Below are 12,513 nucleotides of genomic sequence, written 5' to 3' on the forward strand. Positions count from 1 at the left end.
CGCTCCTCAAGTGTGGCCAACTGTGTTGCCATCTCATGAGAATAGTGGGATGAAACTTGGCTGCAACCCATAGATGGAACGGTGTCCGGGGCGAGACTTGAAACACCTGGTCTATAATTATAGGACCTATCTCCTACACCATATAGACATCCTCGATTTTTTCCCCCAGCAGATTTGGCCCACAGTTTTAAACGAGTCGCGGAGTCGACCATTTGGAAGCCACTTTCATCTGCCCCTAAATCCATTAAGGTTTTGATGATAACAAAGTATTAAATGTACAATTGGAGATACTAAAGATTTATTTTAAGTGTGCAGAACTAACATACAGGCAAGTTCAGAAGCAAGACCAGAAGTTGATTCTCAGAGACTCAGAGGATATAATCTTCAGAAGATATGTGTATCAGAGGATGAAAACCTCAGGACTTGTTAACCCTGAAGTCAATCAAACTCTGATGTTTATCTTGGATTGTGTGAAGATTCGAAATTGAAGGCCAACTCTTTTACCAATGAAGAAAAGGACCTTTCAACCTTGATCAGAACAGCTTCTTACATTTTGCCTGTCCATGTGGGAGAACGTGACTTGTCTGGCTCCTTAGCTTAATAAGGAAAGTCCTCTCTGCACAAGGTCAAAGTTACTTAAACTCTTACTCAGTTTTAGTAACATCCAAACTGCATCAAGACAGATGCAAGAAGACAAAGCTTATCTTCATCAACGGTCATGTGCAACGACTCTTTTTCTCAGTAATATATATACTAGAAGAAGCGGATTGCAATATACAACACACGCACGAACAATCTTTCAATCTTTAATACAAGCTCTCAACCTCTGAACCGAGAATTCCACTCTTAGTCAAAATACCTTGAAGTCTTTTGTGTACTCATTGTATTTAATCTTTAAGGTTCTTTAAGAGTATTGTATTACACTCACAAACTTTATTTACTTTCTTAAGTTTGAGAAGTCTCTTGTTGTGTGCTTGAGCATTGTGGTGAAGTCTCTTGCTAAGTGTTTGAGCAATTGTAATCTTGTGTGATTATAGTGAAATCCCTTGGAAGTGCAAGGGGACTGGACTACTCTCGTTTTGTGAGAGGAACCAGTATAAATTCTCTGTGTGTTGATTCTCTCTATCTCCTTTACTGCTTTGTGTTTCTTCTATTTATCCGCTGCTAAGAACTTGTGTGATAAGTTGAAAAAGTTTTAACTTACCAAAACACAATTCAACCCCCCCCCCCCCCCCTCTTGTGTTTTCACACTTTCAGAAACTACCCTGTTCAAAATTTTAAAAAAACAATGTAAATGCTACACTACTAATATTAAAACCTAAAACAAAAAAAATTAATGAATCAATGCTTTAATTTTTCTTACATAAGTGTTTTGAGATCTAAGATCAACCCAAGTTGAGTCCTTCTTACGAATGTCAGTTCTTAAAAAGACCTTGTCCACTGTGGGTTCTCTACCCAACTCTTCAGCCTTTCATAAAGCATAAAAACAAGTACGTATCACAACAATAATAACAGTCAAGTACGTATCACAACTATCATAACAATACATCAGTTTAATGGCAGGCAAATCGGTTTTAGAATATGTATAAGTAAAAACATACCATCCGTAAGGTATGCTCGGTGAAAGTTATGGATCCGCCAGTATGGACAGACCCACCTTTAGCAGAATTACGATTTTTCTTATTTCGCTGTGATATCGCTTTATAGGCTGGCTTCTTCCACTCAATATCAAGCTTTTTCCAAGCATCCTCACCTATCCAAGATGGGCGTTCACGCTTGTTCCTCGCTTCCATGTACATCTCAGAAAGATGCCTCGAACCTTTGGATTCAAAGATTTTCTTAATCTGATAATCATGCTCAGGCAGCCAAGCAACATAACTCTACAATATTACATTTTGAAAAAATAAAAATATATTCGTTAATATTGACTATAAATGAACTTGGTTAACGGGAAATATAATCTTAATCTTACACCAAATTGTTGATACCATAAGTTCACTATGTTTGATGGAATATCTGACCATTTGGCGTACGCATCTTGATATTTTTCTTGAATTGCTTTGGTGAGGGCCATGGAGGCCACCCTACAAGGTTCCCACCTACAAACAATTTATAAGCAATGTGTAAAATATATATTAGAAGAATGACAAGTTAAAATAAATTAGTTCCATTTGGGTTGGTGCATTGGTATTGGCTTGGGACCTGGGAGTGTGCTCCTCTTGAGGTCTGAGGTTCGATTCTCTCTGGTGCCAATTTGAGTGGGCTAATTTAGCTTCTTCAAAAAAAAAAAATTAGTTCCATACCCTCGGCCATCTGGATGAATCATTGGCCTCTCATCGCTCGCCTTCTCACGGATAGGAGAGAATTGTGACCTCTACGTCCTATCGCCACTACCAACAGGTATTGAAGGTGGTAGATTTGCTGAAAGAGAAGTATGTCGAGACGAAACAGAAGTCAACGGCTATGATGGAGAATGATTAGTAGTTGGGGCTAGAGATATGTGGTCCTGCCTAGAAGGATGTACTGTGTTATGTAGTACAAAACGCGGTGTAGGCATCATCCTTATAACTGGATCAGATTGATGCATTTCAATTCGTCTAGCCTAGTGGAGGCATTTCAACTCGTGGCCTCGCCGACTGTGGGGCTAGTGTAGTGGAATTGGCATCCAATTGCAAAGGAGCAACTATTGGTTGTACCTGTATATTTTTTATAAAACAAAATGCTAAATCTCGCGAAAAATATTTCACGAATTTTTCACCAATCATATACCTACAGCCAGTCAACATCTAGACTATACGCACCAATTATCATTAAATATGCAATTTAACTTGTAACATTACTTACAAAACCCGGTGTCGGCATCATCCTTAAAACTGGATCAGAATGATGCATTTCATTCGTCTTGCCTAGTGGAGGCATCTGGATCATATTGTAACAACATTACTTACAAGTGATGGTAAATTGCATAGTATTATCACAAACAAAATACATTGCACTTCCTACCTGTTGAGCTACTTGTGTAACCATATGCGGTAAAATCACGCGACTCTTCTTCAAATGATTCTTCTTCAAAGAATTCTTCTTGACCTTGAGCTTTTCTTTTGGAGGCATCTATAGAAAATGATAATCGAAAAAAGGACAGTAGAATTAATCATCTATCAATTTGCAAAAAAAAAAAAAAAAGTAACAATTTGAAGCATTGAAAAATAAACAATTCATAAAAAAGACAAAACTAAAACAGTAGAGAGCCCACATTGAAACTAAAACAGTAGACAAAACTAAAATAGTAGAGAGACCATAATGAGGACAATACATGAAAAAGAAAGAAGAAAAAAGTAAATGACAAATGCAAGTAAGTTGTTACTTAACTAATCCATATTTCACATTGAACAATACAAGTTTTCATTATCACATAAAAGAAATAGATGACTACCATTATTACATGAGAGAATCCCTACTAAATATGGCCCAAAATACAAAAAAAAAGACCGAAATAGAGACCAAACATCATCCTCATTATTTTAAGTTGACATTAAATCTGCTTCTTCATCAGTATTTGTTTCATCATGCAAACCATCCATTTCTTCAATTTCATTTAATTGTTCAACATGTGTCATATCTTCATTTTGATAGGGTATGTTCTCATCAACGTCGTCCACCTCTACACGACCCCTAGGCTTTGTTTGTATCACTGCACACCAACCACATTTGTCTCTTCGCATTTCCGGATAAGGTACATAATACACTTGTCTAGCCTTCTGTGCAATTATGAATGGATCATATAGATCATATTTCCTATTCATCTTGATATCTACAATATCATAATGTGGATGAACTTTTGTTCCTCTATTTTGTCTAGGATCAAACCATCGACAATAAAACAATGCTATCTTGTGAGGGAATTTGTGATATTGTAGCTCGAAGATATGTTGGATGACTCCGTAAAAATCATCTTCTCCTCCTCTGGTAAACCCCTTCACATAAACCCCACTGTTAATGGTTTTCTTGCCTTAAGCCCATGCGTCTGTGTGAAATTTGTACCCATTAATAAAATATTTGTGCCAACTTATGGCCTTTGACTCCGGACCCCAAGCTAATGATATCAAGTTGGGATCGGTCACGCCATTCGCCTCATTGGTAGCCTATACAAATAAGATATCCACAATATCTAGGTGAGTTATAATTTATAAGCATCAAATTTTTAATCCAATACTTTGATAATGCACTTACATATGCCCGAAACCATTCTGGGGATTCTCCATGTATACGAGCTTGGGATGCGGGATCTTCTTCATTAATGGAGTTATAATGCAAAAAAGCACTGACAATAAAGAGAGAATTGTTACAACATATATTTTGTAAAAATATTCAACGTGTTTACGAACTACTCACTCAATATATGGTTTGACCTCGTTGCAATTGATGAGGATATGCACATGAGCATATCTCTTTTCAACATCGCTTAACCAATGTGTTTGAGGCTTCCCACTAGGACGTCCTAGTTGATTGCTAATTGAGAGTGTTGTCGTGACAACATCGTTCAATCTAGCAGCTTCATTACGTTGACTTCTATCATACAAGGAGGCTGTTTTAAAATAGTGGGAGCAAAAATCTGTTGTCTCTCGTTGTAAGTATGACATACATATTTTCCACTCTAGCCTTGTTTTTCACCGTGTGCTTATAATCACCCATCATTCTAGGAAAACAATGAGATAGAGCAGTGGTTTAATAGGCATGGAAATATTTGGGGGGGGGGGGAATTAGTCATTAATGGTGTATACAAAATACCTTTCAAATGGATACATCCATCGATATTGAATTGGACCACCAAGCTTTGCCTCATATGGGAGGTGAACTGGGAGATGCTCCATTGAATTAAAGAATACTGGTGGGAAGATTCTTTCAAGTTTGCATATGATGAATGGAATGTTTTCACCCAATTTAATCAATTCATCCTCCCTTAAGGTATTGCTGCACAAACCTTTAAAGAATTGACTTAATTCTGTTAGTGGTTTCCACACAAAGTCAGGCAATGAACTAAATGCAAATGGTAGTAAACACTCCATAAACACGTGACAATCATGGTTTTTCATCCCAAGCATCTTAAGCTCCTTAATCCATTCACATACTTTTTTTGCCTCATTCGAAGAAAAACAATAATTTGCCTTAGGTTTTGTGGTCTTTCCATTGTCATGTTCAATCAACTCCAAGTCACTATGCTGACAAATGATGGCTAAGTCCCTTCTAGCTTTATCATTGTCCTTTGTCTTTTTCTTAACTTTCATGACAGTGTTAAACACATTATCAAATAATTTTTTCTCAATGTGCATCACATCTAAATTGTGCCTTAATAAATTATCTTTCCAATATGGAAGATCCCAAAATATACTTCGTTTTATCCAATTATGACGATCTCCATATCCAGGCAACTTAGAAACTGGACCATTTACCACCCGTGGAAAATTGTGAACCCAACAAAATATTTCTTCCCCTGTCAATATAGGAGGCGGGTCATCCTTCACAACCTTATCTTTAGTGAACCCATTTTTACTTTTTCGAAAGGCTTGGTTATGCGGTAAGAAACGATGATGAGAATCAAACCATGAGTTTTTGCCACCGTTCTTCAAGGTAAAAGCCTTATTGCCATCCATACACACCGGACATGCTAACTTACCTTGAGTACTCCATCTAGATAACATGCTATAAGCGGGAAAATCATTGACTGTCCACATTAAGGTTGCCCTCATTACAAAGTTTTGTTTCTTGGACATATCATAAGTCAAAGCTCCTTAACTCCACAATTGTTTAAGCTCATCTATCAAAGGTTGCAAGTATACATCAATGTTTGCTTTTGGGTTAGATGGTCCGGGTATGATACAAGTCAAAAACATAAATGGTTTACTCATGCACATTTCAGGGGGTAGATTATATGGGGTGACAACAACAGGCCAACAAGAATATGGAGATGACGATGCTTGAATGTAAGGTGTGAAGCCATCCGAACATAATCCAAGCCTTACATTTCTTGGTTCATGTAACACCCTAACCCATACTACCCTTAAAAACGTAATTTTAAAAACTTTTCAACAAGTGTAAAGGCAGAGTGCCACGCGGTAATTAAAACACAAGCATACACACACAGAGCGTCATGAAGTTTAACATGAAAAGCAACAGCGGATTCAATCACACCAAGCATGCATATATATACATATACATATATACATAAGCCATATTCATCCCTAAGGATGTCACTTATACAAGAACTAGCATATCAAAAGGTAACACCGATATACGATGAAATCCAAGCGTAACCCCGACTCGATGTTACATTACCAGAGCATTTACTATTTACAAACTCTAACCAAAAGCTAGTACTAAGAGGAGTAATCTATGCTAAGTCTCCTCACCAAAAGGTAACTTCAACACCCAGCTAACACCGCAGTCTAAACGTCAGCACAGTCCTCAGCCTGAATATCTGAACCCCCAAAGGTCCAGCAGATAACACAAAGCAGAGAGTTAGAAAACATAATCGCATATCATACGAGTATAAGAAAGGTCTTACACTTTCGAACTACATCATGCATATTCTAACTCACGCCAAAACATCTCACTAAACAATTATCAATTAATAAAGTTCAACACAATTCAACCAGATAATGTCACATACCATTTATCAAATATATGCGCATTTACCCTAAGGTATCTAATGCCAATTAATTCACTGTCATGCCATCCCTAGACATAACTAAATGCATGTGGTACCAAGATGTCTCACCAACGGTGGACCAAGAACAGTTTTATATCATGCTGGATATGTCGGAACTTACCGAACCATCTTATCTCCCTTGGATAAGCCAACACAGTTTTATATCCTGTTGGATAGCAACTCCGGACTCATGGATTCATCTAATCCGATCCTCGGCTTCATTATGGACACATAATCCATTTTCGTTATTGGAACCCAAGTTTCCAATGTTCACATACAATCATGAATGCATGTATGTATACACATATCAACCATATGATATTCTCTAGCTCGAAGCTACACTTTTATGAATGCGGGAACACAATCCTAACACATTCACTTAACATTACAAATTAATGCCAAAACATAAACATAGTCACTTGAACTACAAGTCATTGCATACGCGTGCGAATCATATAACGATTAACAATAAGCATTAACAGCATCAACAATCATGTAAGGATACCCTTAAACCATGTTACAAGTGCCTAAATACACTTACAACCATTAACAAAAGTTGCAGGTTCAGTACTGTTCGCTAAGCGAATCCGTAGCGAACAGGTAGCGAACTTATTCGCTAAGCGAAGCTCAGTTCGCTGTAGCGAACTACATCAGAGGATTACAGGTACATGGCGAACAGGTAGCTAGCTTGTGGCGAACAAGTTCGCTGTAGCGAACTCCTGTTCGCTCAGCGAACTACACCAGAAAGAAAATCTGTTCTTGAGCTTTCTAAGGCGGTTTAACATTGAATCAACTCAAAAATTCATCCAAACATGTTATAAATTCTTATAAACAATCATTCCAAACATATATGGTATCAAGGAACATTAATCATCCCTTCCAAACATCCAAATACCTCAAATAATCAAAATCATGCCAATTTTCTTGGGTTTTAAGTAACTTTCATAAACTTTTTCAACATGATCCAAACACATACATATTTATCATGGAATCAAGCTAGTGATTAACACATACAAAGTGATGATGAAGAACATCACACTCACATACAAAAGCTTAATCAAAAGTCTAAAAGAAATTGAGTGGGAGAGTTCGGGAATGGAGACATAGACAATCTCCCCTCTCCTTGCCACTCAAGAATCATGAATTCTAATCTCTTACCTTAAGTTTGGCGATGATCCAAGCCTTCTCTTGCTCAAGCTTTCTCTCTTGATCAAACCCTAGCCCTTGCTCTATGGTTTTGCTCTTGCTTCTAAGACAAATGTCATGAAATGAGCTAAGTCTCATGACAAGGTTCTTTAAATACCTCTCCCTAAAAGTCATGAACCAAGCCCAAGTGGCTTAGGCCCAATGCCTCTCACGCCCCTTAAGCCCAAAACCAAGGTTCTCGCGCCTAATGACTTACGTTCGGCTAAATAATTATTCGCCGCTCACTAAAATAATAAAAGCCAATTAATAAATAAAATAACATTTAATAAAATATACGAATACAAAAAATGGGTCGTTACAATCCTACCCCCCTTAAAAGAATTCCGCCCTCGAAATTACCTAGAAACAGATCGGGATAAGAATCTCTCATCTTGCTTTCCAACTCCCACGTTGCATTCTCACCAGCCGGTCCTCCCCACACGACTTTCACGGATGCAATCTCTTTGTTCCTCAACCTCTTCACTTCTCTTCCTTCGATTCTCAAAGGCACAGTCTCGACGGTCAAGTCATCCCTCACTTGAACATCGTCCGATTCAATCACGTGTGTCGGATCAGACACATACTTGCGCAACTGTGATACATGAAAAACATCGTGCAAATTCGCCAATGATGGCGGTAATGCAATCCTATACGCAACTTTCCCAACTCGCTTCAAAATCTCAAACGGTCCAATAAACCTCGATGTTAACTTTCGCGACTTCAACGCACGTCCTACTCCAGTAGTCGATGTAACTCGTAGGAATACATGATCCCCCTCTTGGAATTCAATGTCCTTCCTCCTCTTATCATGATAACTCTTCTGTCGACTCTGAGACGCTTTCATCTTCTCACGAATCATCCGAATCTTCTCTGTTGTTTCTTGTACAATTTCTGGTCCAAGAATTGCACCTTCTCCAGTTTCATACCAACACAGAGGTGTCCTACACCTTCTCCCATACAACGCCTCAAACGGTGCCATTCCGATACTAGAATGGTAACTGTTGTTGTATGTAAACTCTACCAACGGCAAACAAGAATCCCAATTCACGTTTTGCTCCAAAACACACGCTCTCAACAAATCCTCTAAGGATTGTATCGTCCTCTCCGACTGACCATCTGTCTGAGGATGATACGCTGAACTCAACCTCAACTTCGTTCCTAAAGCTTCTTGCAAGCTTTCCCAAAATCTGGAAGTAAATCTCGGATCTCTATCCGAAATAATACTTGTTGGAATACCATGTAGCTTCACAATCTGCTCCACATAAATCTCAGCCAACTTAGGCACCAAAGTACCTTTCCTGATAGCAATGAAGTGAGCACACTTCGTCAGACGATCTACCACTACCCAAATCACCTCGTGACCTTTCTTGGTCTTCGGTAAACCTCCCACAAAATCCATTGCAATGCTATCCCATTTCCATTCTGGTATAAACATTGGTTGCAACAAACCAAACGGCTTCTGATGTTTGATCTTCGATTTCTGACAAGTTAAGCAGGAATAAACAAATTCAGAAATTTGCCTCTTCATTCCCGGCCACCAAAATAACCTCCTCAAATCCTGATACATCTTGGTCACTCCAGGATGAATACTCAAACCACTTCTGTGACCTTCTTCCATGATCATTCTTTTCAATTCGGGTACATCAGGTACACAAACTCTTCCGTGAAATCTCATGACTCCACTTTCGTCAATCTTGATATTGGTCTCCTTGCCTTCATTGATGAGTACCATCTTCTCCATCAATCTCTTATCCGATTTCTGATGTTCTTTAATATCTTCTAGGAAAGGATTCGTCAATTTCAACATTCCAAGCTTCACACTTGAAGAAGTAACCTCACACACAAGACTCAAGTCTCGGAATTCTTCAATCAACTCTAACTCTCTCACCATCAATGATGACATATGCAAAGTTTTCCTACTTAATGCATCGGCCACTACATTGGCTTTTCCGGGGTGATAACTCAATTCAAAATCGTAGTCCTTTAAGAATTCGAGCCATCTTCGTTGCCTCATATTCAACTCCTTCTGGTCGAATAAGTATTTCAAACTCTTGTGATCACTAAACACTTCAAACCTCGATCCATACAAGTAGTGTCTCCACACTTTCAAAGCAAACACCACTGCGGCTAACTCCAAATCATGCGTTGGATAGTTCCTCTCATGAACCTTCAGTTGTCTTGAAACATATGCTACCACATTACCCCCTTGCATAAGCACTCCACCAAGTCCTAACTTCGAAGCATCGCAATATACGACGAACGACTCTTTGGCATCAGGTAAAATCAACACGGGTGCAGTAGTCAATCTTCTCTTGAGCTCTTGGAAACTCTTCTCACAAATACCATCCCAAACAAACGCTTGATCTTTCCTCGTCAACTTGGTTAACGGTAAAGCCAACTTCGAAAAACCTTCGATGAATCTTCTATAATAACCGGCTAAACCAAGGAAACTTCTAATCTCTGTAACAGATTCCGGCGTTCCCCACTGTGACACAGTGTCAACCTTCACAGGATCTACCGCGATTCCTCCACTTGAAATTATATGCCCTAGGAAACTTACTTCCTTCATCCAAAATTCACACTTTGACAACTTGGCATACAACTTCTTCTCCTTCAAGACTTGCAAAACAATCCTCAAGTGCTCTTCGTGCTCTTCCTCGGATTTCGAGTAAATCAAAATGTCGTCGATGAACACTACCACGAATCTATCCAAAAATGAATGGAAAATTCGGTTCATATACTCCATGAAAACTCCAGGTGCATTGGTCACACCAAACGGCATAACTGAATACTCGTAGTGCCCATACCTCGTCCTAAATGCAGTCTTAGGTATGTCTTCCGTCTTCACTCTAATCTGATGGTATCCAGATCTCAAATCGATCTTACTAAACACACAAGCTCCAACTAGTTGATCCATCAAATCATCTATCCTCGGAAGTGGATATTTATTCTTGATCGTCACTTTGTTCAACTGACGATAGTCTATACATAATCTCATGCTTCCGTCTTTCTTCTTCACAAGTAGTACCGGCGCTCCCCATGGCGAAACACTCGGTCGAACAAACCTCTTCTCAAGCAGCTCTTCAAGTTGCTTCTTCAACTCATTCAACTCTGACGCTGACATTCGATACGGCGCCATCGATATCGGACTAGTTCCAGGTACTAGGTCGATAGAAAACTCTACCTCTCGCTTCGGAGGCACGTCAGATATATCATCCGGAAACACATCTGGGAATTCACAAACGATCGGTAACTCTTCTATCTTAACCCCTCCTTCGAGTTTCAATGATGCAAACATCATGAACATCTCGGCATGTTCTTTCAACGCTTCCGATACTTCCTTCCCGCTCATCAAATGCAAGTTCTCTTCCGGCTTCAGAAAAACAACGGCCTTCTCACGACAGTTGATATGAATTCGGTTGAAGATTAACCAATTCATACCAAAAATTACATCCATGCCACTAAGTGGAATACACACTAAATCCATACCAAAGTGCCTATCAAAAATGGTTACGGGGCAATTACGACATACTTGTCGGGTAATCACTGAACCATTAGCAGGAGTTTCTATTTCCATCCTACCCGTCATATCCGTTAAAGGAATACTAAGACGCTTCGCACAATCCAAAGAAATAAAAGAATGCGTCGCTCCCGTATCTATAATCGCAATTAAAGGAGTGTCATAGATGAAACACGTACCTCTAATGAGATTGTCCTCAAGGCTAGCATCCTCTCCACTCAAAGCAAACACCTTGCCCATCACCTTCTTGGGCTTCTTACAAGTCGGACTCTTGTGGCCTTCCTCACCACAGTTGAAACACACCACTTTTGTCCTACACACTTCGGTCTTGTGGCCCAGTTTTCCACAATTCTTACACCTATCTCCTTTCTTCGGGCAATCATATGACATATGACCCCTTTCTCCACAGTTGTAACAATTCCCATTCACCGGCTTCTTACCACCACTTGTATTTCCTTTACCGCGGTTGTCATAAGGTTTCCCGCGCTCTTGTCCTTTCCCTTTTCGGTCATTCACAGCTTTGTAGTAATTCACCTTTGCCCTACCATCTTCATCACAGATCCTACTCTTGTTCACAAGGGTCGCAAAATCCCTTATCTGTGAAAATCCAATTGATCAGTGCATTTTAATGCACATTCTTCTACTATTGTACTAGTGTATTCCTATTGTTTAATTTACTATTTTCACTATTTTAATGTGTTTTTATGTTTAAGTTTATTTCTAACTTTATTTTATTTTCGCACTTAATTTATGAATAAATAGCATTTTGACACCCTTCCAGTCCGCAGGTCATAACTGGAGTTACAAATATCAGACTGAGGCGCGGGAAGATGCGTTGGAAAGCTGAGATCAAGAGCTACATCTTTCATGTTGAGGCCAAAACCCAGTTCGGAGCGCAAGTGTGTCAAATAATTGCATCTATAGTCCAGACGAATTTAAATTCAGCACAACTTTATGTTTTTCGGCCCAATTGTTTTATGGCCCATTTGGCTTGCTGTATTTAAACGAAAACCTGACCTAGGTCAGGGATTATGCACTGTTCACGAAAATTACAAAACCCTAGCCGTCACAACTTCATGGAAAACTAATTTTCATCTTTCAA

The 12,513-nt window shown here is 39.0% G+C and overlaps 2 protein-coding genes across 2 annotated transcripts; both read right to left on the reverse strand.

Annotated features, from left to right (window-relative positions):
* Window positions 1-1,253: 1,253 nt before the first annotated feature.
* Window positions 1,254-3,111, reverse strand: LOC123886648. Its single transcript, XM_045935946.1, has 5 exons — window positions 3,004-3,111; window positions 2,845-2,919; window positions 1,602-1,880; window positions 1,364-1,468; window positions 1,254-1,265 (listed from the first exon to the last, which is right to left on the reverse strand). Exons 1-5 carry the CDS (start codon window positions 3,109-3,111, stop codon window positions 1,254-1,256), a joined length of 579 nt encoding a protein of 192 aa, XP_045791902.1.
* A 410-nt stretch (window positions 3,112-3,521) lies between these two features.
* LOC123886649 lies at window positions 3,522-5,747 on the reverse strand. The gene is made up of 6 exons (XM_045935947.1): window positions 4,789-5,747; window positions 4,643-4,696; window positions 4,393-4,569; window positions 4,231-4,321; window positions 4,074-4,142; window positions 3,522-3,974 (listed from the first exon to the last, which is right to left on the reverse strand). The coding sequence occupies exons 1-6, from the start codon at window positions 5,745-5,747 to the stop codon at window positions 3,522-3,524; spliced, it is 1,803 nt and encodes a 600-aa protein (XP_045791903.1).
* Window positions 5,748-12,513: the final 6,766 nt, after the last annotated feature.

Source organism: Trifolium pratense, linkage group LG5, assembly GCF_020283565.1.
Source record: "Trifolium pratense cultivar HEN17-A07 linkage group LG5, ARS_RC_1.1, whole genome shotgun sequence".
Classification (NCBI taxonomy): Eukaryota; Viridiplantae; Streptophyta; class Magnoliopsida; order Fabales; family Fabaceae; genus Trifolium; species Trifolium pratense.

Excerpts from the sequence above, each read along its gene's own strand:
- LOC123886648 (XM_045935946.1), bottom strand. The coding sequence starts at position 3,111 with ATGCCTCCAAAAGAAAAGCTCAAGGTCAAGAAGAATTCTTTGAAGAAG. Across the intron at positions 2,920-3,003 it reads TTACACAAGTAGCTCAACAG|ATGCCTCCACTAGGCAAGAC; the intron begins GTAGGAAGTGCA and ends AATATGATCCAG. Across the intron at positions 1,881-2,844 it reads TGATGCCGACACCGGGTTTT|AGTTATGTTGCTTGGCTGCC; the intron begins GTAAGTAATGTT and ends GTAATATTGTAG.
- LOC123886649 (XM_045935947.1), bottom strand. The coding sequence starts at position 5,747 with ATGAGGGCAACCTTAATGTGGACAGTCAATGATTTTCCCGCTTATAGC. Across the intron at positions 4,697-4,788 it reads TGGATGTATCCATTTGAAAG|AATGATGGGTGATTATAAGC; the intron begins GTATTTTGTATA and ends TTGTTTTCCTAG. Across the intron at positions 4,322-4,392 it reads GAGGTCAAACCATATATTGA|TGCTTTTTTGCATTATAACT; the intron begins GTGAGTAGTTCG and ends CTTTATTGTCAG.